This window comes from Accipiter gentilis, chromosome 5 (genome assembly GCF_929443795.1).
Source record: "Accipiter gentilis chromosome 5, bAccGen1.1, whole genome shotgun sequence".
Taxonomy (NCBI): Eukaryota; Metazoa; Chordata; class Aves; order Accipitriformes; family Accipitridae; genus Astur; species Astur gentilis.
The window spans coordinates 4,357,456-4,377,305 of NC_064884.1; the positions used below are offsets into that span (position 1 = coordinate 4,357,456).

Here is a 19,850-nt window from a genome sequence, read left to right on the forward strand (position 1 = left end):
GCGGGCGGCGGGAAAGGGCCGGGGCCATAGCGCCCCCTGGCGGCCGGGCGGACCGCCGCTTCCGGAGGCAGCACCAGAAGGAGCGAGCGCTTCCGGGTCACCGGCCGCGGTCCCGGCAGCGGCCCCGCAGGTACGGCCGGGCTGGGTGTGGGGGGTGTCCCGGCGTGCGGGAGGAGCGGGGACCCCGTAGGGTGCCGGTGCTGCCTCCCACGGAGGTTGGAGGGGGGTCCCTAAGGGGGGACAGAGCCCCCACCCCCGTGGGGTGGGGGAGGGGCAGAGAGCCCCCCTCAGTCCCCGCCGGAAAACCACTATTCTCTTCTTTTCGTCCTAAAACTCGCTTTATTTTAAAAAACTGAGGTGAAATAAGGCAAGGGGAACCCAGTGGGGTGGTGCAGGGAGGGGAGGGGTCTAAGAGGCCCTTCTAATTAACCAGCAGAACCTTAATGAATCTTTCCACGCGCTTTATTCGAGGAAGGCGCCGCCCAGGCGCCATCAATAACACCTCCCGAGGACAACGGTCCGCGGGCGATTCCACGCCAAAAAAGCTGTTACCTCCCCATCTCTCCCAATACTCAAGGATTCCCGCTGGCTGCCAGTTTTCAGTGCTAGCGCCCCATCCCTCCTCATGCTCGCCCGGGACGCCGGAGCCGGGAGAAGCAGGGGAAAACTAGGAAGAGGTGTTTTTCCTGGGGAGGAGGCCGTTGGCCAGGTCCCAGCGCACCTCCCAGCGCAAGGCCGCTCGCTTCTTCTCGGTGGGGACGGCGTAAGTGTTGGGGACGGCGGGACGCCGCGGTTTGATGGGGAGTTCGGGCTGGCAGAGCATCTGCTCCCGGATACCCCAGCGCAGTTCTTGTCGCCGATCCTCCCCCGGGATTCGAAATTTCTCCCATTCTCGTTTATATTCAAAATATTTGGCCACCGGGTCGGTTTTTCCCCGGTTACGTCCCAGCGGCTCAAACTGCGGAGGAATGAAGGATTTGGGTTGTCCTGCCACAGCGGTGTACTGAGAAGCGGGAGAGCTCCGGCTCCCCAAATCCCCGAGGAGGGAGGGCGGACTCTCCCCACGGGGCCACCGTCGAGGGGATTCATCGAGGGAGCTGCTGCTTGTCTCGATTTCCCCCTCGGAGATGCTGTCCTCCGGACTTGTCCTTCGCTGAAGCATTTCCTGCCTCAGGCTCCAAACCTCAGCCTCGCTCTCCACCTCGCTGGTCACCGACTCGTCGGAGACCTCCACTCTGCCGTCGGGTCTGTGCCTCAGCACTTTCCTTTTCATTACCAACCTCCTGGTTCCCCTCCGATCCTCTGAAAATGTAGGAAGGGATGGCTGCCCCCCCAAAACAAGGGAGTTCTTGGCGTAGGGATCGTCATGGGGATGTGCCCGGTCCTCTCCGTCTCCTTGCTGGCCGTACAGCTGGCCCAGGGCCAGCACGGCCACCGGCTGCTCCTCATCATCCAGAGTGGCCCACCTATACCTGTCCGGTCCTGTCATCCCCTCCATGATTTCTGACAAATCGGGTGGATTCTGAAAAAAAAAAAAAAAAAAAAAAAAAGAGAAAAAAACCCCAAAAACCAAAAAAACCCAGAGTTAATTTCTTGCAGCATGTTTGAGCTGGCCAAAGACGTAAAGAGGGCTCCAACTCTCAACTTTTGGGGTTCAGGGGTATTGATTTAAGTTGCAGTTAATCAGACGGGGGTCTGGGAGCCCTGGCCGCGCTGCTAAAGGTCCTGCCTCCAGCAGAAGGCTCTTTCCCTGCAGCAAATGGAAAGGCAGTGCAGCTATAAAGCCCCGAAGCCCCCCCAAGGCAACCCCTGCTTGAAAAGCAAGCTAAAATTAATTACATGATACATAAAGTACTAACGGGATGACAGACAAATGCCGGGCAGAGGTATTAATGATTTTCCCCTCCTACCTTTTCTTTTAAAAACACTGTATCTAGTCGTGATTTAATCTAGGGACATCCGAGAGGGTGTTTGACTTCTGCAGAGGAGAAGGCGCAGCGCAGCACGTTTAGGTGCTTTTGGGGTGTTGTAGCCGAGACCGGTTGTAGTAAACCTCAAGACCTGCAGTGAAAAGGGATCCGGCCACAGTTTCCACTCATGATACAGGTTTGGGATGTCTTTACACCACGAAGGGGTTTTGGAAGGAGGGGAAAAAAAAAAAAAAAAAAGCAAGTTTGAACCGTGCCGTTACGAAATGTTAGAGCAGATGGTGCGGCGAGATGAATGGCAGCTGTTAGCGGGCTGTCTGAAGTGTTGATGCTGGCTGAGTGCGGTGCGAAAATGGAAAGGGCTCTGTGACGGCTCCGTGCGGATAGCAAAAGGCTAGCCGGGAACGTGCTGCTGCCGCGCCTGGGCTGACAGAGCAGATCCCATCGTGCGGCAGCGGCTGGGGGAAGAGGAGTGATTAAGAAAGTGCAAAAAAAGAGACTCGAGTAAGATGAAGCTGTCTAAGCTAAGCCCCCTTGGCCCTTCCCATGCTCTGCTAGGAATGCCGAGGTGTTAAAGAGAAATATAGAGAATTATTCCGCAGGTAACAATTATTTCATAGAGTGAGTCTATAGGTGTACTAAAAGTCAGGTAAAAACACTAAATGCCCCAATTTCTTTCTCTGCAGACCCCGAGGAGCTGCCAGCAACTAGTGAAGCCTCCGAGACAGCAGCTATGGCCGAGGAGAGTGCATTTACCAGTCAGGAGCAACTCCTGAGGAGGGTGCAGGAGCTGGAAGAGGAGGTGAAGCGGCTGCAGGAGAAGCTCCGAGAGGACAAGGAGGGCACTGGGAGAAGAGGGGCTCCTTCGGCCCCCGGGAAAGCCAAGAAACGCCAACAACGGCCATTCGATTTCAGCGCCCACAGCCGCAGACACGTGGCACTGAAGATCGCCTACCTGGGCTGGGGCTACCAGGGGTTTGCCAGCCAGGAGAACACCAGCAACACCATCGAAGAGAAACTGTTTGAAGCCCTGAAGAAGACACGGCTGGTAGATGACAGACAGACCTCCAACTACCACCGCTGCGGGCGGACGGACAAAGGAGTCAGCGCCTTTGGACAGGTCAGGATCCCACCCCCCAGGCTTTCCTGGATTTAGGGGCTCCTGTGTGGGACGGAGATCCCACAGTAACAAGCCCAGGCAGCACAGGTTGGATTAATTGTTTAAAAGCTCACAACTTTTAAATCTGAACGTGAGCCTTGGTGAAGGCTTCCTGCATGTGGAATGAGGATTTTAGACCCTCAAAGTGTTTATTAGTGCTAAGTTTTTTCCCATATTAGCGCTAGGTTTTTTTCCATATCAGTGCTACTTTTTTTTCCAGGGGCCTGTTTTGAGAGGATGAACTGTGTTTTAGGCTGCGGCTTCCCCAATAGCTCAGCGCTGCCAAAAAAAGGCGAGATGCCCTTTCCTTGGTAGAGCCCTCTCAGCTGATTTAACTCCCTAAACCCACAAAAAATTAAAAAAAAAAAAATAATCCAAGAATCGGATAGCTTCTTGCAGAGCCAGGCAGCTGAATTCCTGCGCAGAAGGGTCCAAGGGGAGTTGCAGCTAGCAGAAGGCAGCGTGGGAGTGGGAGACGGCCCGCTTGGTGGGCACAGAGCCATCGGGCTGGCCGAGCCGCTGGGGAAAGCTCAGCCCTTCCTGTGCCGTGATGGCTTCGCTGCCGGGCTTGTCTCTCCTTCCCTCCCGGCTCAGGAAGGGGAGCTGGCTTAGCTTTTGCCTTGCTGGGGTGGTTTTGGCTCAGATGGGCTGTCTGCTCTCCTTCATAAGGCGAGCCACATGAAATAAGGGCACAGGCCGCCTTTTCTTGTGCCGTTTAAAGCGCGCAGGCACCTGCGGCGTTAATTGACTCGTTCCCACACCAGGTTTCTCAGACAGCCAGGCTGTTACTGTGTTCAAGTCATCACCCCCAGCACAAAAGAGAAAAAAAAGCGCACATTATATCCTAAAAACAGTGACTAAAGTTGAAGCTGTTTCGAGACCATGCTACGTAGGCAGTCTGCAACTTTCTCTGTTTTATTAAAGGAATCCATAGCATCTGCTAGGAACCTTAGCAGAGGCACTTGCAGCTTTACCCGCAGGAAAGGGTGGTAAGATCGCCTGATTTAAGACACCTTCATCTGTAGGAGATCCTGAATTTATTTCGCAGCAGTGTAGGAAGACTTGGCTTGGCACGCCAAATATGCCCATCTGCAATCTAATTCTGGCTTTCCTCGTTTTGCAGGTGATTTCCCTAGATCTCCGCTCAAACCTGTCGGAGGGGAAGAAGCTAAATGGCCACAAGGGTGACTCGGAAGGCAGAAGCGAGGGGGAGGAGGAGCTCCGCTACACCCATATTCTGAACAGGGTGCTCCCGCCCGACATCCGGGTGCTGGCCTGGGCCCCCGTGGAGCCCGATTTCAGCGCCCGATTCAGCTGCCTCAAGAGGACCTACCGCTACTTCTTCCCCTGCGCCGACCTGGATGTGGCCCTCATGCACGCCGCAGCCCAGAGGTACGTGGGGACCCACGATTTCCGTAACCTGTGTAAAATGGACGTCGCCAATGGCGTGGTCAACTTCCAGAGAACGATCCTCAGCGCCAGAGTGACGTGGGTGGAGAGAGGAGGAGAAACTGGGCCGCAGGATCCCTTCCGTTTGTGCCAGTTTGAAGTGACGGGACAGGCGTTCCTCTACCACCAAGTCCGCTGCATGATGGCGATCCTCTTCCTCATCGGCCAGAAGATGGAGAGCCCAGAGATCATTGACGAGCTGCTGGATGTACAGAAGAACCCCCAAAAACCGCAGTACAGGTACAGAGAGCTCAGCAAAACCTCCTGGGCTGCTTCTCCAAAGCGATGGCTGCGCGCAAAGTGCCGCTGGTGAGCCACTTCTCTGCCAGACTGTGAAGCAGTCTCTCACAATATGGAAGCAAGCTGCCAGTGGCTTCACTGGGAGGTATCCAAAAGGATCTCGTTTTTCTTGCTCTTGGACAAACTTTTGATGGCTTTAGCCCTTGGTATTTGGTTAAAACTAATTCAGTTCTTAGCAGAAAAAGGAGTTCTGAAAAAGACGGGGCTGGTTTTGGCAGAAAGGACAGGCTGATGTGCTGTTGCACGAGCCTTTTTTGTCACAGCGTTCCCCCCAGATGGTGACAAGTAACGCCTTCTCTCTTCTTCCCTAGCATGGCTGTCGAGTTTCCCCTCGTCCTGTACGACTGTGAGTTCGAAAACCTTCAGTGGCTCTACGACCGAGAAGTGCAGGAGTTCAACGTTACCCACCTACAGCAGCTCTGGGCCAACCACGCAGTCAAAACTCAAGTGCTACGTAACATGTTAGGAGGGTTAGATGCTGCTCCTGTGGCTACTGGAAAAAGTAAGGGATGGTTTTGTCGCAATACCTTGGAATTACGGAGGGATGGGGGTAACTGGTTTAAAAAAAAAACAAAAACAAAAACTGAAAGGGGTATTTAAATAGATTGCTCAGAAACCACTGGTATTTTTTCAATTCTATTGCAGGCCCAGGAAACAGCACACCCATCCTCTGGGGAGATATGAAGCCTCCACTCCACAGCCAGGTCAGTGGCTTTGTGGAAGGCGTCAAAGCCCGCACCTACAAACCTTTACTGGCCCGCCCCAAGTGCGAGGGGCTGGAGGCCCGCATCCGCCACTTTGTGCGGAGGGGTCGCATCGCAACCCCCTGGGGCCTGCAGGTGGGGGGGGACGGAGACGAGCAGCCCCCCGAGACCAAGAGGAGCCACTGCAGTGATGCCCCAGAGAGCAGCCGTGCCACGGAGCAGCCACCCAAGCGGATCTGTGTAGATCTCGAGTGATGGTGACGGGTCACCTCAGCGGGAGAAGGGCAGCTTGCCGCTTTCGTTTGTTTTTTTTTAATTGGGAGGAAAAAAAAAAAAAAAGTGGTTGTTTTTTTTTTAAAAAAGGAGTTTTCCAGTGCTATTTTTATAAATTTCACTAATTTTGTGGAGTGCTGCTGTGTCCTGGCCTGGGAGAGGATGGGGTAGAGTGGGGGTGTAGACTCAGTCCCCTCAGAGCCACTCACCTCGCTGTGGGGCTTGGGAGGGGACGGACGGGGAATGCTGAAGCTGTCCTAGGACTGAGGCAGCTAGGGCCCACCCTCCTCCTCGGCCTGACCCCCCAGTACCTGACAGGACCCCCCCCCCCCGGTACCTGACAGGGCCCGGCTGCTCCCGTCCTCTCGCCGCGACCGTTACCGGCCGCTAACCGTCGCCGGCGTTTAAACAGCCCTCCCCCGAGGCCCGCCCTTCGCGGCGGCACCATTGGGCGGCGGGGGTGTCGCTCGACTGTGTGCCCCCCCTTCCGATTGGACGGGCGGGCTGAAGCACCGCCTCCGCGCCGCCGCCATTGGTCAGAAGGGGGAAGGGAGTGAAGGAGGAAGGAAGATGGCGGCGGCGAGCGGCGGGCTGCGGCTGTGGTGGAGGCGGAGGCCGCCGCCCGCCGCGGGCTTGGGCGGTGGGGTGCGCACCTTTTCCGGCAGCGGGCGGGCGGCGGCGGCGGCGGCGGTGCGGGCCGAAGAGCTGGCGGAACGGCTGCGGGCCCGGAGGAGGGAGGAGGAGGAGGAGAAGAAGAAGCGAGAGGTGAGGGGTGATGGCCGCGGCCCGGCCGGGCCCTGAGGAGCAGGACTACAACTCCCAGCGTGCACCGCGCCGCCGGGGCGCACGCGTGGAGCGGAGCGGGGCCGGGTCCTGGTTCCCTCGATCCCCGGGTCCCTCGCCCCCGCCCGGCCGCGGGTGGAATAGGCAGCCAGGGACGGGCCGGCGGCGTTACCGTTGTGCCCGCGGGGGTTTCCTCGCCCCTTCCCTGGGCCAGCGGGGGAGGATCTGGAGCGGGATTTGTGGGTGGTCGCTCCTGCGTGCGGCTAAGTGAGATCCCACCGAGCTGGGTGATGGGGTGGGATTGCAGGGACGGCGTCCAGCCTTCGTCCCTGTAGTGACTGCGTGGGTGACAGTCCTCCTCAGCAACACCGCTGGCTGGAAGGCGAGCGAGTTGCCAAAGGTCACGCAGGAGCTTTGCACAAAAGCTGAGGGCCGTTCAATCCTCCACCAATGGCATTTTGTTCTCTCCTCAGATCCCCACAGACCCGGCACAGAGACGGGTCCGGGAGCTTGCCATGCTGAGCAAGCAGCTGCAGCAGGTTCACCCCAACGTCCTGGCCAAAGTGCTCAAGCAGGGAACCGTGTACCAAAACGAGGAGATTGTGGTGATCAACAAACCCTACGGCCTTCCCGTGCACGGTGAGGGAAGGCCGGCCGTGCCACATCCGTGCCTATGTGGTAGAGGGGGAAATGGAAATGACTCCATAGCGCTGACGGGGGATCCTCTGGCTCTGTTCTCCCTGCGCTGAGCTTTTCCTTCCCAGGGAGGGATGTGGGGAGTTTGTCACCTTTAGATCACACCCTTCGCCTCATGTTTTGCAGGTACTTTTAAGGTATGCAGGGAGGTGAACGTCTCCCCTGACTGCCTTGCCTGTGGGTTGTGCAGGTGGCCCCGGGATCAAGAATTGTATTGCTGACGTGCTGCCGATTTTGGCCAAGATGTTGCAGAACATGAAAGCCGAACCCCTCCACCTCTGCCACCGGCTGGACAAAGAGACCACGGGTGTGATGGTGCTGGCACGGAGCAAGGAGGCAGCAGAGAGGATCCGGCTTCTCTTCAAAACTCGTCAGGTTGAGAAGATCTACTGGTAGGAAAGGTTTGGGTGGAGAAGCGGCTTTGAAGGGCCTGTAGGGTTTGAAGAAGGGGTGAAGGGACAGTCACTGAGGTGTGGGGACATGGGGCTTTGTGGAAGCAGTGGGTCTTTGCTTCTTTTCGCTCAAGTGTCTTTTTACGGGGCTGGGTCATAGGAAGAGGAGCTGAGGGGAGTCCCCTTCCTGCTGGAGCGACACCCCCACAGACCTCTGGTTTCCCTCCCCAGGGCAATTAGCCTAGGGGACCCAGACCCCGCCGAGGGCATCGTGGAGATCCCTATTGTGGAGAAGGAGGTGCAGAGCCACCAGTCGCACTACAAGGTGAGCCACACGTCCCCTCGGCCGCCGTTCTGGCCTGGTGCTCCCTGTCCCTGGCACCCCCTTCCTGCCTTTCCGCGGGCTCACCCTCTTGCTGTCGTTCAGATGACATTGGCCCCAAACTATCGCCTGTCTCCAGAGGATGGAAAGGTGGTGAAAATCCGCAAAAACCGCAATGCTGAAAGCGCCGTGACACGGTACCGTCTTCTGGCTAGCTCTTCCGCCTGCTCTCTGCTGGAGCTCCAGCCCATCACAGGTGAGGCCTGGCTGGAGTTGTGTCGGCTGCTGGATCCGCTTCCTGTGCGGCTCCGCAGCCAAGAGCAGCGCTGGAAGCGGGAACTCGTCTTTAGACATGACTGAAATTCTTTTTGGGCCAAGGCTCTGGGAACAAGCCACCCCAGGGCGATGGTTTGCTGCTGGGCTACTCTCCGACTGCTGGTGATTTGGGCGCGGGATTATCCGGCACTGAGGACGGCAGGTGGGAGCCGAGGCCTGGCACAGCTAGTTGTCACGTTTCTCATCTTTCCCTTCCCTTCTCAGGGGTGAAGCACCAGATCCGCGTTCACCTGGCCTATGGCTTGGGATGCCCCATCCTGGGGGATCACAAATATTCACACTGGAGCAAGCTGGCACCCCAGGTAAGGCAGGTCCTGCATCGGGCAGGGGGGCAGCCAGAACCGGATCCAGGGCTGGGCAGCCCCTTTGTGTCCCTGTGGGCCGGGGTTTTTAAGTCCCAGCTGAAGAGATGGGGTTGTGGAAGAGATGTTTTCTATCCTCGCCACAGAAGCTTCCTGAAATCACCTTGAAGAGGCTGAAGCTGGAGCAGAGCAAGGCTCGCCACCTCCCCCTCCACCTCCACGCCCACCGGCTCTCCCTGCCCCTGGGCGAGCGGTTAGACCTCGTCTGCAAGCCACCCCTCTTCTTTGAAAAGACTCTGAAGAAGCTGAGGCTGGATATACCTAATGACTAATGAGGCAGGACAGGAGCGATACCGCCTTATCTCCGCATCTCCAGCACGTGGTAGCGCTGGGTCCAGCTGCTCTGCAGTGGCGTCTGCATCAGTCTGCCTCGGAGCCAGTGGTGTGACGAAGTCTACGGTCTCTGCCACTCGCCAGAGACCTTCTATGTTGATACTGGTGTTGCTGGCTTCACACCAGGTACTTGCGTGGGCTTCTTGCCCTGATTTGGTGCAGAGACATGTCTGGGCACGCTGAAGAGCCTCTTGTTGGGACAAATGAAGTTGGGTAGAAACTGGGCTTTGCCCAAGCCGTGTTTTGAACTTGTCTCTGAGCAATAAAAGATGCAGTTCCTGCTGAGGTGAAGCGTTGCCCATCTCTCTCTGCTCATGCCAGATGGATCTCAGTCCCTAGGCGGGTTTGATCATACCTGGGTGCAGTCCCTCCCGGTTTGAGGGCCATTGCTCTTCCCTCCAGAGCTGCTTAGAAGTCTCTCCCTGCTATCCTGGCGCTCTGTGCTCAAATTTCGAGACTCTCTTCATTCAAAAATCCATCGAAAGTGCCATTTGGCAGCGGCTGTGGGGTTTTTTTGCTGTGCCGAGAGACTGCGCGGGGAGTTCCTCTGCTGGCTTGGCCAAGCAGCTCTGGGACTCCCTCTACTCTGTGCTGCCAGCAGTGTCGGCACGGGTTTCTGGGCACTGACTATGCTGCTGGGGGAAACTTTTCTATCCCACCGCCCCTTCCAATTTCCCCATCACTTATTTCTAGATCCTGTTATTGGGATCCCTCTCCTTCAGGAGCTTGCCTTGGAGCCAGATTCATTCCCCCGTGCCTCGAAAGAGAGGCGAGTGGAAAGATTGAAAAGCTGGGGAACTGCAGCTGATGTTCTGCCTCAAAATGGCAGCCACCAGTGTTTGGTGTCTTGGCCTGTCCCCAAAAGCTTAGGGCTGGGCAGCACGACTCTCTCCAGCCCCTCTGGTTGTTTTGGGTGCTGGAAAGGGCTCTTTGTACCCCACAGGGCCGCCATGTACCTGGCTGGGACTTCTTGGTAGGGTGATGCCCTGTTGCCTGCCTCCAGCTCCTCAGGCAGGGTAAAAATAGCAATGGGCCCTCGAATGTGCCGCCAGAAATACATCTGCTTATGAGAGAGGGGCGTAAAACCACGAGGAGCCAGGGATCAGCTGTGGCTGGGGAGGAATGCTGCCTTCCCAGCCCGGTGCTGCAGCCGCTACTTTTTTTTCCTATTTCGGGATGTGCTATTTGCAAAAAGGCTTCCCTCTGTAATTACCGGTTGATTTAACGCGCCATCTAAGCTGTTATTTACAGCTGCCTGGTAAAAAGCGCTTGGCAAGTGATGCCTTCAGCCCTACAAAGTCGCTCCTCGAGCTGGTCACGCCTCAGACAACACCAGAGCCCCTGGGCAGCAGCAGCAGTTGCCGTTGTCTCCTCTTCCTCGATAGAAAAATGTCCCTCTCGCACACGGCCGCCGAGTACATGCTCTCCGACGCTCTCCTCCCAGATCCCGGTGGTTCCCGAGTCAAGGGCCTGCGGTTGGAGCTGCCAAGTGATCGCTTGCTGAAGTTCGTCACAGTGGGGCTGCCTCTCTTCCTCGTCTCACTGGCTTTCGCCCGGGAGTTCTCCACGGGTGAGTCGTGGCTTTTGCAACAGGGATCTTTGGGTCATGGGCAATTGCCAGCAGCAGTTTGGCTGTCGCTGCAAAACCCTCGTGTTCGCACCGGTGTGGTTGCAGTCCGAGGCGGGGCAGCCTGGAAATCCTCTTTTGGGAACCGTTCTGCCTCAGGGATATTTATTGATTGTTTTTAATGGATTATTGGTCACTGGGAAAGCCCGGGAACAGCCGTGCTAAACCCCAGGAGCTGTGGGGTGAATCAATGCCCCGCCTCAGCTGCTTGCCCCCCGGCACCTTTGGGTGCTGCAGGGTTGTTTCCGAGGAGGAGGAGGCAGCCAGCAGGGTGGCTGAGGGAATACATCCCGCTGGGGTTTGCGAGGGCAGGACAGAGGGTTGCATTGATGCTGTGTCATGACCTCAGGCTAAATCTGGCTTCGGCCGATGTCCTGCTGCTGCCCCTGGGGATTTGGTTTGACTCCTGTTTCTGGCCAGTCTCTAATTCCCCCCGCCGTGTACCCACAGCCATGCTCAAAGGGTTTGTGTTCGGGAAACGATGGAAAAAGTTCTTGCTGGAAAACACAGCAGTGGGGAAGGGACAGCTACAAAATGACTGTGAAAAAGGCTTTTTTAATTCGAAGCAATGCCTTAGATGTAATCACTCTCCTGTAACGCATCAGCACCTGGCTGCAGAGCACTTGCCTGTGCTTGCTGGACCTTTGTGGCTGAGGTTCACTATTCTCCTCCCGCTAGGCTCGCAGATCAGCTGCTTCTCTCCCACCAACTTCACAGGGAAGCAGTCTGCCTACGTTGACACGGCTTGCTGGGACTCCCTCGTCCACTATGGCTTTGACACCGAGGGACACGCCGTCACCAAGTCCCTCTGGGCTCTCAAGGTATGGGTCAAGCTCGCGACTGGGTGCCCTCAGGTCCCACCTGGGTGCCCAGCAGACATGAAGCAACTCCACGCTGCTCGACACCCGTTTGTCTCCTTTGCCCAGGTCTTCCCCTACTCGCTGCTGGTGGTGGCGGTGCTCATGTACATGCCTTACCTGCTGTGGCGTTACGCGGCTGCCCCTGCCCTCCACTCCGACCTCCTCTTCATCATTGATGAGCTGGACAAATCCTACAACCGCTCCGTGCGCCTGGTGCAGCACATGAGGAAGGTCCAGCAGGCTAGCGCTGAGCCGGAGCGATTCTGGGAGGAATATGAGAGGTGAGGCCGCTGAGCAGCCTCGAGTGGTCGCCGTGTCCCTCCAAAGTCCCTCCACGTGGCATTGTGGCTGCGGCCGCAGTCGGGACAGACTTTGGTGAAGCGGCTCGGTTTGGGGGTGGCTCTAAGTCCCTGCTGTGTCCCTTCTGCCCCCAGGGCCCGCCAGGAGAGGTACTTCGAGTTCCCATTGCTGGAGCGCTACCTCACCTGCAAGCAGCACGCCCACTCCCTGGTGTTCATCTACATCCTGAGGAACCTGCTCCTGCTCTTCTTCTTGGCTGCCACCTGCCTCTACCTGGTCTTCCTCCACCTCAACATCTTCTTCCAGGATGAGTTCAGCTGCTCCATCAAAACGGGGCTGCTCCAGGCAGAGCCCCATGTCCCCCCGCTCATCCCCTGCAAGCTGGTCTTCTTCTCCATCTTCCAGCTCATCAGCCTCTCCATCGGCGGCGTCTATGTCCTCCTCATACCCGTTGTCATCTACAACGCCCTGCAGCTCTGCCAGTGGGACAAGGGCCTGCTTGCCATATATGAGATGCTGCCCGCCTTCGACCTTCTCAGCCGCAAGATGCTCACCTGCCCCGTCAACGACCTCAATGTCATCCTCCTCTTCCTCCGGGCCAACATCTCAGAGCTGACCTCCTTCAGCCGCCTCAACGCTGTGAGTGCCTTGAGGGAAGCCACTGCCAACAAGCAGGACATCGATACCGTCGTTGACTTCATGACGCTGCTGGCCGGGCTGGGGACCACCAAGCCCAAACACCATGCTTGTGCCCCTGAGACTGACAGCAGCATGCCCCTCTCCAACGGCGGGGTCCCAGGTAGGCTTTTTTTCGTAGAAGAGCCTTCTTTGCTCTCCTCTTGGCTCCCGTGCCGCCAGATCCCACCCTGAGGGTGAGGCCGGATCCCTCCACCATAGCCCTAAACCCTTTGCCAAGACCCTAAGGGTTATGGGGGGGCTGCTGAGGGGAGGCCGCCGTCTCCGTTTACTGCTGGGATGTGATGCTACTGAGAGCCCACGTGTGGGCGGGAGTTGCTATAGGAACAGAAAGTGGAGAGCTTGCCGCTTAAATCCAAGCTCTGGGCAAAGTGGGGGGCCGGGGGGAGTCCCCGTTTTTGGCAGAGAGAGCAGCCCAGCCTGCTGGGAGAGGGGTTGGGAACTTTAAATCCGGGGTGGGGGAGCTGATGCTGGGGATGCCATGCCTGCCCCCTTTTCCTGTTGGCACGGCACTGGTGGGCACAGCGGGGCTGCGTGGGGAGACGGAGATGGGTCTCCGAGGTAGAGCCACATCCCTGCCCCAGGCCTGCCCATGCCCTCCCTAGGCACCACTGCTCCTTCTCCTGCGTGGTTTGAGTTTTGGGGAGCCAGGGATGCCTCTTTGCGATCTCACGGGGATCCCCGGCTCCCATGGCAGTGGTTTCTAGGCTCTGCAAGACATCTCGTCCCTGGCAGGGTGGGAGTGCAGGGGCCTGGGCTCCTTTCCCGGCCTTGAATACACTGTCTGAGGGCTGTGGTTTCAAAACAAAACAAAACAAACCCCAGATTGAGCTGTATTTAGCATCCTCGTTGGCATGGCAACTGTGGGGCTAGCACAACTGGCTCTCAGGCTAGTTGCACACTGGTGGAGAAAGCCCAAGATCCCAGTTTGTGATCGTCCTGTTAATTAACTTCCTACTCTTCCCTCCTTTGCCTAGAAACGAAGCCTGGAGTGGAAGTGATGGGAAAAGCCTCCCGGGACTCACTTGGCTCTGCCTGACCCCAAGAGCAGGCAGCAGGCAGTGTGGCTGGGATCCAGTTTGATCCAATTCTTTGTTGCTAGCATTGCTCGAGCGCATTAAACTCTGGTTTTGATAACAGCCCGGTGGGGTGACATCTGTAATGCGACAGTGGCGGCCAGGCTGAGCTCGCCTGCATTTGGGGTTCCCCTTCTTACATATGTTTTTCCAGCAAAAAAGAGTTAAACAATATTTTTTTGTGCAGAGACTCTCTCAGATGTCTTATTCCAAGCGCTGGGTGCCACGGCGCGCCTCTTCCACACCGATTTCCCTGCTGTTGTGGCAGGAGGCGGGGAATGGAAGACTAAGGGATGCTCCTCTGAAGGAAAAAAAAGCCCCCAAGAATAAAAGGAGCTGTTTTATTCACTATTTATTAACACAGTGTGGTGGAAGACACTCCCTGCTGCTACAGAGCCTCGCGCCCTGTGCAGCTCCATGTCCCAGCCCCAGGCTTAGTGTTGGGTTGTGCGGTTGTTTTTTGGCAGAGCTCCCATGTCCCCTCTCTCCCATAGATGGAGGCTGGTGTCTGGATCCTTATGAGCAGCCTGCCATGGGGGTTAGCAGTCTGTGCCCCAAGGTGTTGTGGGGTCCCTGGGAGGGGGGGGCCAGGACCAGCTCTGCAGGCAGGGAGGAACAGCAGCATGGGGGTTCAGCTCCCATCAGTGTACACTGCTGCTCCATCTTAACATAATTTTTCATAAATTTCACTTTAAATTGGCTTTTTGATATTTTTTTTTCTTCCCCCTGCAGCCTTGACTTCAGGCCAAAGAGGAGCTGGAAAGTTGTTTAATTAGTAAGACAGTAATCGAGCCAGCTGCCTCCCCGAATCGGAAAGGCACGGTGCCAGCAGCTCTGAGCTGCTCTGTGTGAGGTCTGAGCTCCTTCCACCGTCCCCCTCACCTAAATCCCCTGGGAGAACCAGGAGCCGGGGAGGAGAAGAAGCTCCCTCCCTCCAGCTGTTTCCAAGCGCCCCGGAGTTTCCCCTGTGGGCAGGGCATCCAGGAGGAAAGGGGGTGCGGGCAGCCCCTGGCTGTTGTAGAGGGCACAGGACTGGTACTCGCAGGGCCACTCGGCCCAGGCGTAGCGCAAGCCCAGGACCAGCGTCCCGCAGCCGGCCACAGCCAGCATCACCGTGCGGGACTCCACCGCCACCATGGGTGCCGGCAGCCACGTGCAAGGGGATGGCTGGCTGGAGCAGCAGACCTGGGGAGGGGGAGGAACCTCTGTCAAGGTGGGCTTCCCCTCTTCCAGCCCTGGGGGAAAAGCTTTTTCCCACTCCTCACCTCGAACGCCCGCGTGTCCCTCCGACGGCAGACGAGCTCCTGGCTGTAGGTGACATTCAGCAGACCCCTGGTCACCTCCAGGACGGCGCGGGTGGGATATGGCCCCTGGAAAACCAGGTCTTTCTCCCCGTACGCCACAGCCCTGGCACCCAGGTGCAGCCGGTGGGCCACGTTCTGCTTGTCCCGGGGGTGGATGCTGCAGAGGAAGAAGAGGGAGGGGGGGGTTGGTATCCGATAGCTTTGTCGCTGCCCCCTCACACCCCCCCCCCAGCTGGGACTCGCCTGCCGTAGGGAGAGCGCTCATCACACAGATCCATCGCCACGGCCATGAAGGTGCCGGGCATCTTGGCGTTGGGGACGACCCCCAGATCGGCTGTTTGGTGCCAGCGGAGCCAGGTGAAGCTGTCGTGCGGGCTCTGACGGCGATAGGTGGACAACTGCAAGGCAGAAAGGGGGGGTGGGGAGCTGGGGAAGCACCTCAGCTATCGCTCCCAAAACCGGCCACTGCGGTCCCTGCCTGGGATTTGGCACTCTGGCAGGATCTGTCTACAGGTCTACAGCATCGTCTCCCTCCAGCCGGCTTGGAAGCGGCCTCCAGGGTGTGAAAGGATGGGTAAAGCCTCCCTGAGCATCATGACACCATCCCCCCAGGAGGGTGGGGGTCCTGCCTCTCACCCCCCACCTCACCTGCACGAAGCCGAATGGGAGGAACGGCTCCGTCTGCCCGGCTGATCCGGTGTGGAAAGCCTGGCGCCAGTCGGCTATGAGTGCGGGGAAGGTGCAGTTGTACCGGTCTGTGTGCAGAAAGGCGTTGGCCTCTCCTGGTCCCAAAAGCAAGGGGGCGGTTAGAGCCTGGTGGGGTAGCAAGAGGGGCTGCTCCACCCCAGGGGGGAAAATGAAGGGGAGGGGGGGGATTTACCCTGGTACCAAGCGATACCCCGCAGCGTCATGTTGAGCAGAGGGTGGATCATGGCATTCCAGAGCACGGAGGGCGTTTGCGGGCCGGAGAGATGCCAGTGTGGGGAGATGCTGGAAGACAAAGCTGGACTTAAGGGAGCTGCAAAACACAAGGCCAGTCCTGAAGCTGGGGCTTCAGGAGCCAGCCTTGCATGGTTAAAGCAAGCGCCGTGCAAAAGGGGAGTCCTGCCATCCCCTCCGCCTGCTGCCACTGCCCCCTTTACCCACTGAGATGTGCCCTACGTTCTCGGCACAGGATGGGATTTTACCCAGAGTGGGTAAAACGATGCCCAGAGGGGACGGTGGGGCTCTGGGGATACTTTGGGAGAGGAGGTGGGATGGGAAGAGATGGAGGGTGACCCCCAAGAGCGGCAGGGGTGAGGATACCCCCCCCCCCCCCAAAAGCAGTGTGGCACAGGGCAGGAGGTATTTCTGTGTCTTCTCTCACCTTCCCATGTCCTCTGGGAGCCCACATGCCTGCAGAGCCCGTCGGGAGGACCAGGCCTCGATGGGGGTGCCCCCCCAGGCTGCCTCCACCAGCCCAATGGGGTACCGCAGAGCCTCATAGAGGTAGCGCCCCAACAGCCAGCAGACGGCCGAGAAGTAGGTGAAATTCCCATGGCCCAGGTTTTCTGTTCAAGAAACAGTGAGCTGCAAAGGGAAAAAGGGGGAAAAAAAAGCCGTTTCCAGGCTTTTTTTTGAAGGCATGTTGCACTTACCGGCCGTTGGGATGGACCACAGCAAGTCGATTCGCTCCAGGTCCTCCAGCTCCACGTCGGAGCGGGCGGGTGCTGCGGCGAAGATGCGGACGTAGGGGTAGTGAGCGGCGGCGACGAGCTCCTGGCTGGCGTTGGTGATCTAGGGAAGGGTCGGGAGCGCGCCAGGCGCTGCCCTGCCTGATCCCTGCTTGCGCTGGCAGGATTGGGCCATGCCGTGGGGGCTTACCTGCAGGACTGTCATTGCCATGTTGCTCTGACCGCTGCAAAGCCACACGTCTCCAAAGTAGATGTCCTGCAGCGTCACGTTCTCTGAGCCTTGCCCAGCTGTTAGCGTGTAGGGACCGCCCTGATCCATCGGGTCCAGGACAGTTGTCCATGTCCCAGGAGGTCCTGGAAGAAAAGGATGGTGTTTGTCTTTCACAACCCCTATGAAGACCTTAAAACCTTCACAAAGAGGTGGGATGAGTGGCCAGCAGCTGATGGGGATGGACAGGCAATGAGGGGAAGCTTCCCCACCACAGAGCCAGGCTGGGGAAATGGATTTTGAAAGCTCTCCGGCATCGGCGGGTCTTTCCTCCTGCAGGAATTTAGGGGTTAAAAAGAAAATCTCAAAGACAAATGTGTGTCAGAGCAGAAGCTGCTGGGAGGAACCGGGATTACAGGAGCAGCTTGGTGTGTGTGACACCGAGATGTCTCCAGCTAATTTTAGAGGTGCCGAATCGAGGCGTAAAGATATTCTGCTGGAGCTTAGTGTGGATTTTCTGGCCCAGCTAGGGGCCAATCCTGCAGATCTCCCAATAATGATGGATCACTGCTCTCTCACAGGATGCCTCTGGGCTCTCCAGCCTGTGGAAGAGCCCTTTAGGCAGCAGTTTCACCCCCCTCCAAAAGTGATGAGCGCTCCCCCCCCCCCCTCACTAGGCAAGGAATGAGGCCACCAGCTGGGATTTGAGATGCCTCTGAGCCTTCCCAGCCTCAAGGAAGGCTCTGCCTGCAGAAGCGACATCCTTCAGGGCTTAGAGATCCCTAGCAGGATTGTCTGAGGGGGGATACATCAAAAAAAGAAGCCAGGAGTGCTCTGGAGATTTCCCCAGAGATGGTTTTGACAGGGAGAGGAGCTAAATCCCCCCCCTGCTCTCCCCTCCACAGCCTCATCATTCGGCTCAAGCCTACGCGGTGCCACCCACTCCAGCGGCAGCTCGGCTCCCGCTCAGCGCCTGTGGGATCCTGCTGTTGGGAAATCAAAGTGAGCAAAGGCCGGCACTGGTGGGGAGGGGGATTGCTGAATCACTCCCCCCGCCCCACCCAGATCTCCCAGAGAAGGGGAAAGCACGGCTCTAGGGGTGCAGGAGCTGGAGACGTCATCGTCACCTCTGCAACCCCAGAGCAGCGGTGTGACAAACCCAGGGACGATGGGGCTGCGGACAGCAGCCCCCACCTCACCAGCAGGTCTGATTTGGGCTCGGACGTGCTCCTCGGCCACCAAAACCACTGGCCCCAGTTGCCCACCAAGGGTCCAGGACTGACCTTTAACTTGCACCATCTTCTTCATGATGATGAGGCCGCCGTCTCTGGAGAGAGTCACAGTCACAGCAGCCCCTGGCTCCCCGTAGCCCCACACCACAGCCCCCGCTGGCTCCTTCTGCAACACCATGTGGTCGCCGTAGTAGGACGCGAAGCTGAGCATCACTCCTAGAATCAACAGACAGCGCAAACATCATCTCCAAGAGGCAAAAAGCAATGAGAAAAATCCCCCGCATGGCCTCCGACTCCCTCTTAAATACAGATTATTTGAGATCCTGCTTAATTTACAGCTTCCTTCAATCCTGGTCAACTTTAAGGTGGTTAAAATCACGAAAAAGCTGAGGAAGCGGCACAATTTGAAGTCCCCAAAGGAGCCCAGCCCTACGAGGGAAGTCGCCTCCCAAAGCACGGGAGCTTGGGTTACAGAGTTTAGATACAGATTTTGGTAAAAATTCTTCTAATAACAGCATGGGAGCATCTCTGCCAGCCCAGCCTTGGTAATAAATACGTTCCAACGTACTTTTCCTTTGCAAAAAAAGTTTGGCAAGTGATGGGATGGGAAACACTGGCCATGTGGCACCAGCAAAGGCGTCTTTCAGCAGGGAGGGAAGCAGAGGTCTCAGCCCTGGCACCCCAAAAGCTCCATTTTTGGGGTGTGAAAATAAAACCACGCTTGAAAGGGGGTCGGGGCAATGTTTGCATGGCATGGAGAGGTGATTTGGGGGGTGGTCTCCGTTGTACCGATCAAACCCGGGCTCACAGAGCTCCGTCTCCTCTGCGGCTCGTCCCAGGCTGGGTTTACTGAAGGAAAGAAACCATGTTCTCAGCCCCTCTGAAATCAGCCGCATCACTGTTCTCATCGTCTCATGCACCAAGGCTCCAAGAAGGACAAGTTACATAAAAAAAGGAGTCGAAGGAGAAAAGATAAAAAAAAAAAAACCAAACCAAGACGCCGGGGAAGAGACTGGAGGCTATAAAAAGCGGCTGGGAGGAGGGAAGGGAGGAGAGCCCACGAGACGCCGCCAAGGAGCCGCATGCGACTCCCGCCTTACGTAAAGCAATCGTCCCACGGCGGCAGCGACACGCCAAGGGCATTGAAGAGGGGCTGGCTGCTGCCAAGGGTGTCGAAGAGGGGCTCTAGGAGCGCAAAGGGCATCGAAGCAGAGCTCGTAGGGGGTGCAAACGGCCCCGGAGCGGGGCTGGGGGGATGCCAAGGACATCAAACCTGGGCTAAGGGGGAGGCCAAAGGGCTGGGAGGGTGCCAAAGGCCCTGAAGCGGGGCTCAGCGTGGTGCCAAAGGCATCGAAGCAGGGCTGGGGGGGCGGGGGGGAGGCCGAGAAGGGCGTCAAAACGGGGCTGGGGGGATGCCAAGGGCCCCGAAGCGGGTCTGGGGGGCGGGGGGGGGGGCAGAGCTGTGCCGCTCCTCGGGCCGGGCAGAGGAAGGTGCCCGCGGGGCTGGGGGTGCGGAGCCAGCCCCCCCCAGCCCTTTACCTGCCGCCACCGGAGCCAGCGCCAGCAGCACCCACGCCGCCATCCTGGGTGGGTGGTGGTGGTGGGGGGGGGGGAACGGGACGGGACACGACACGGACAACCGGGCGTCGGGGCACCGGTCAGCCCCTGCCCCGCCCGGCCCCGCCCCGTGTGGGCGTGACCAGCGGGGGGGGGGCGTGGCCTGGTCACGGGGCGGGGGCGGGGCGGCGGTTGCCTAGCGACAGCGTCCTCACCACAGCCAGAGGTGCCGGCGCGGCCCGGCTGGATCGGAGGGGAGGGCCCGGGGTTGGAAGCCGGG

General features: G+C 58.0%; 5 protein-coding genes across 14 annotated transcripts; 3 read left to right on the plus strand and 2 right to left on the minus strand.

Moving 5' to 3' along the window:
* Window positions 1-95: 95 nt before the first annotated feature.
* PUS3 (pseudouridine synthase 3) lies at window positions 96-5,892 on the plus strand. 5 transcript variants are annotated; one of them, XM_049799916.1, is made up of 6 exons: window positions 1,176-1,245; window positions 1,938-2,106; window positions 2,615-3,048; window positions 4,211-4,776; window positions 5,148-5,338; window positions 5,482-5,892. In XM_049799916.1, the coding sequence occupies exons 3-6, from the start codon at window positions 2,662-2,664 to the stop codon at window positions 5,793-5,795; spliced, it is 1,458 nt and encodes a 485-aa protein (XP_049655873.1). In that variant the 5' UTR covers window positions 1,176-1,245; window positions 1,938-2,106; window positions 2,615-2,661; the 3' UTR covers window positions 5,796-5,892. The 5 variants fall into 5 exon arrangements, with proteins under 5 accessions (XP_049655872.1, XP_049655871.1, XP_049655873.1 ...); XM_049799917.1 differs by lacking the exon at window positions 1,176-1,245 and having other exon boundaries at window positions 1,621-2,106; window positions 5,482-5,540; window positions 5,676-5,892; XM_049799915.1 differs by lacking the exons at window positions 1,176-1,245; window positions 1,938-2,106 and adding an exon at window positions 96-130.
* On the minus strand, window positions 344-6,374 carry HYLS1 (HYLS1 centriolar and ciliogenesis associated). Its single transcript, XM_049799923.1, is given in 3 exon segments — window positions 344-1,522; window positions 6,151-6,297; window positions 6,299-6,374. Coding segments are annotated over 3 exon segments (1,050 nt in total). The 5' UTR covers window positions 6,347-6,374; the 3' UTR covers window positions 344-667.
* Window positions 6,375-6,383: 9 nt separating this feature from the next.
* On the plus strand, window positions 6,384-9,328 carry RPUSD4 (RNA pseudouridine synthase D4). Its single transcript, XM_049799922.1, has 7 exons — window positions 6,384-6,578; window positions 7,070-7,235; window positions 7,483-7,684; window positions 7,916-8,009; window positions 8,112-8,262; window positions 8,547-8,644; window positions 8,791-9,328. The coding sequence occupies exons 1-7, from the start codon at window positions 6,384-6,386 to the stop codon at window positions 8,974-8,976; spliced, it is 1,092 nt and encodes a 363-aa protein (XP_049655879.1). The 3' UTR covers window positions 8,977-9,328.
* Window positions 9,080-13,656, plus strand: PANX3 (pannexin 3). Of its 3 annotated transcripts, none has more exons than XM_049799921.1 (6): window positions 9,080-9,163; window positions 10,423-10,607; window positions 11,343-11,485; window positions 11,591-11,805; window positions 11,959-12,623; window positions 13,498-13,656. In XM_049799921.1, the coding sequence occupies exons 2-6, from the start codon at window positions 10,427-10,429 to the stop codon at window positions 13,557-13,559; spliced, it is 1,266 nt and encodes a 421-aa protein (XP_049655878.1). In that variant the 5' UTR covers window positions 9,080-9,163; window positions 10,423-10,426; the 3' UTR covers window positions 13,560-13,656. The 3 variants fall into 3 exon arrangements, with proteins under 3 accessions (XP_049655878.1, XP_049655877.1, XP_049655875.1); XM_049799920.1 differs by having other exon boundaries at window positions 9,104-9,163; window positions 10,276-10,607; XM_049799918.1 differs by lacking the exon at window positions 9,080-9,163 and having other exon boundaries at window positions 9,454-10,607.
* A 140-nt stretch (window positions 13,657-13,796) lies between these two features.
* On the minus strand, window positions 13,797-19,658 carry SIAE (sialic acid acetylesterase). Of its 4 annotated transcripts, none has more exons than XM_049799911.1 (10): window positions 19,553-19,658; window positions 18,065-18,229; window positions 16,764-16,927; window positions 16,538-16,676; window positions 16,267-16,450; window positions 15,781-15,890; window positions 15,549-15,682; window positions 15,144-15,298; window positions 14,862-15,057; window positions 13,797-13,897 (listed from the first exon to the last, which is right to left on the minus strand). In XM_049799911.1, the coding sequence occupies exons 1-10, from the start codon at window positions 19,593-19,595 to the stop codon at window positions 13,883-13,885; spliced, it is 1,305 nt and encodes a 434-aa protein (XP_049655868.1). In that variant the 5' UTR covers window positions 19,596-19,658; the 3' UTR covers window positions 13,797-13,882. The 4 variants fall into 4 exon arrangements, with proteins under 4 accessions (XP_049655868.1, XP_049655864.1, XP_049655867.1 ...); XM_049799907.1 differs by lacking the exon at window positions 13,797-13,897 and adding an exon at window positions 13,934-14,781; XM_049799910.1 differs by lacking the exons at window positions 13,797-13,897; window positions 19,553-19,658 and adding exons at window positions 13,934-14,781; window positions 18,822-18,842.
* Window positions 19,659-19,850: the final 192 nt, after the last annotated feature.

Bases quoted from the DNA above. Each gene is read 5' to 3' on its own strand.
- PUS3 (XM_049799915.1), top strand. From the start codon at position 2,662: ATGGCCGAGGAGAGTGCATTTACCAGTCAGGAGCAACTCCTGAGGAGG. The intron at 3,049-4,210 runs GTCAGGATCCCA...CTCGTTTTGCAG, and splicing joins GAGTCAGCGCCTTTGGACAG to GTGATTTCCCTAGATCTCCG. The intron at 4,777-5,147 runs GTACAGAGAGCT...CTTCTTCCCTAG, and splicing joins CCCCAAAAACCGCAGTACAG to CATGGCTGTCGAGTTTCCCC.
- PANX3 (XM_049799921.1), top strand. From the start codon at position 10,427: ATGTCCCTCTCGCACACGGCCGCCGAGTACATGCTCTCCGACGCTCTC. The intron at 10,608-11,342 runs GTGAGTCGTGGC...TCCTCCCGCTAG, and splicing joins CGCCCGGGAGTTCTCCACGG to GCTCGCAGATCAGCTGCTTC. The intron at 11,806-11,958 runs GTGAGGCCGCTG...TTCTGCCCCCAG, and splicing joins TTCTGGGAGGAATATGAGAG to GGCCCGCCAGGAGAGGTACT.
- SIAE (XM_049799907.1), bottom strand. From the start codon at position 19,595: ATGGCGGCGTGGGTGCTGCTGGCGCTGGCTCCGGTGGCGGCAG. The intron at 18,230-19,552 runs GTAAAGGGCTGG...TGTTGATTCTAG, and splicing joins GCTGGCTCCGGTGGCGGCAG to GAGTGATGCTCAGCTTCGCG. The intron at 16,928-18,064 runs GTCAGTCCTGGA...CTTTTCTTCCAG, and splicing joins GAAGATGGTGCAAGTTAAAG to GACCTCCTGGGACATGGACA.
- RPUSD4 (XM_049799922.1), top strand. From the start codon at position 6,384: ATGGCGGCGGCGAGCGGCGGGCTGCGGCTGTGGTGGAGGCGGAGGCCG. The intron at 8,010-8,111 runs GTGAGCCACACG...GCTGTCGTTCAG, and splicing joins GCCACCAGTCGCACTACAAG to ATGACATTGGCCCCAAACTA. The intron at 8,263-8,546 runs GTGAGGCCTGGC...TTCCCTTCTCAG, and splicing joins GGAGCTCCAGCCCATCACAG to GGGTGAAGCACCAGATCCGC.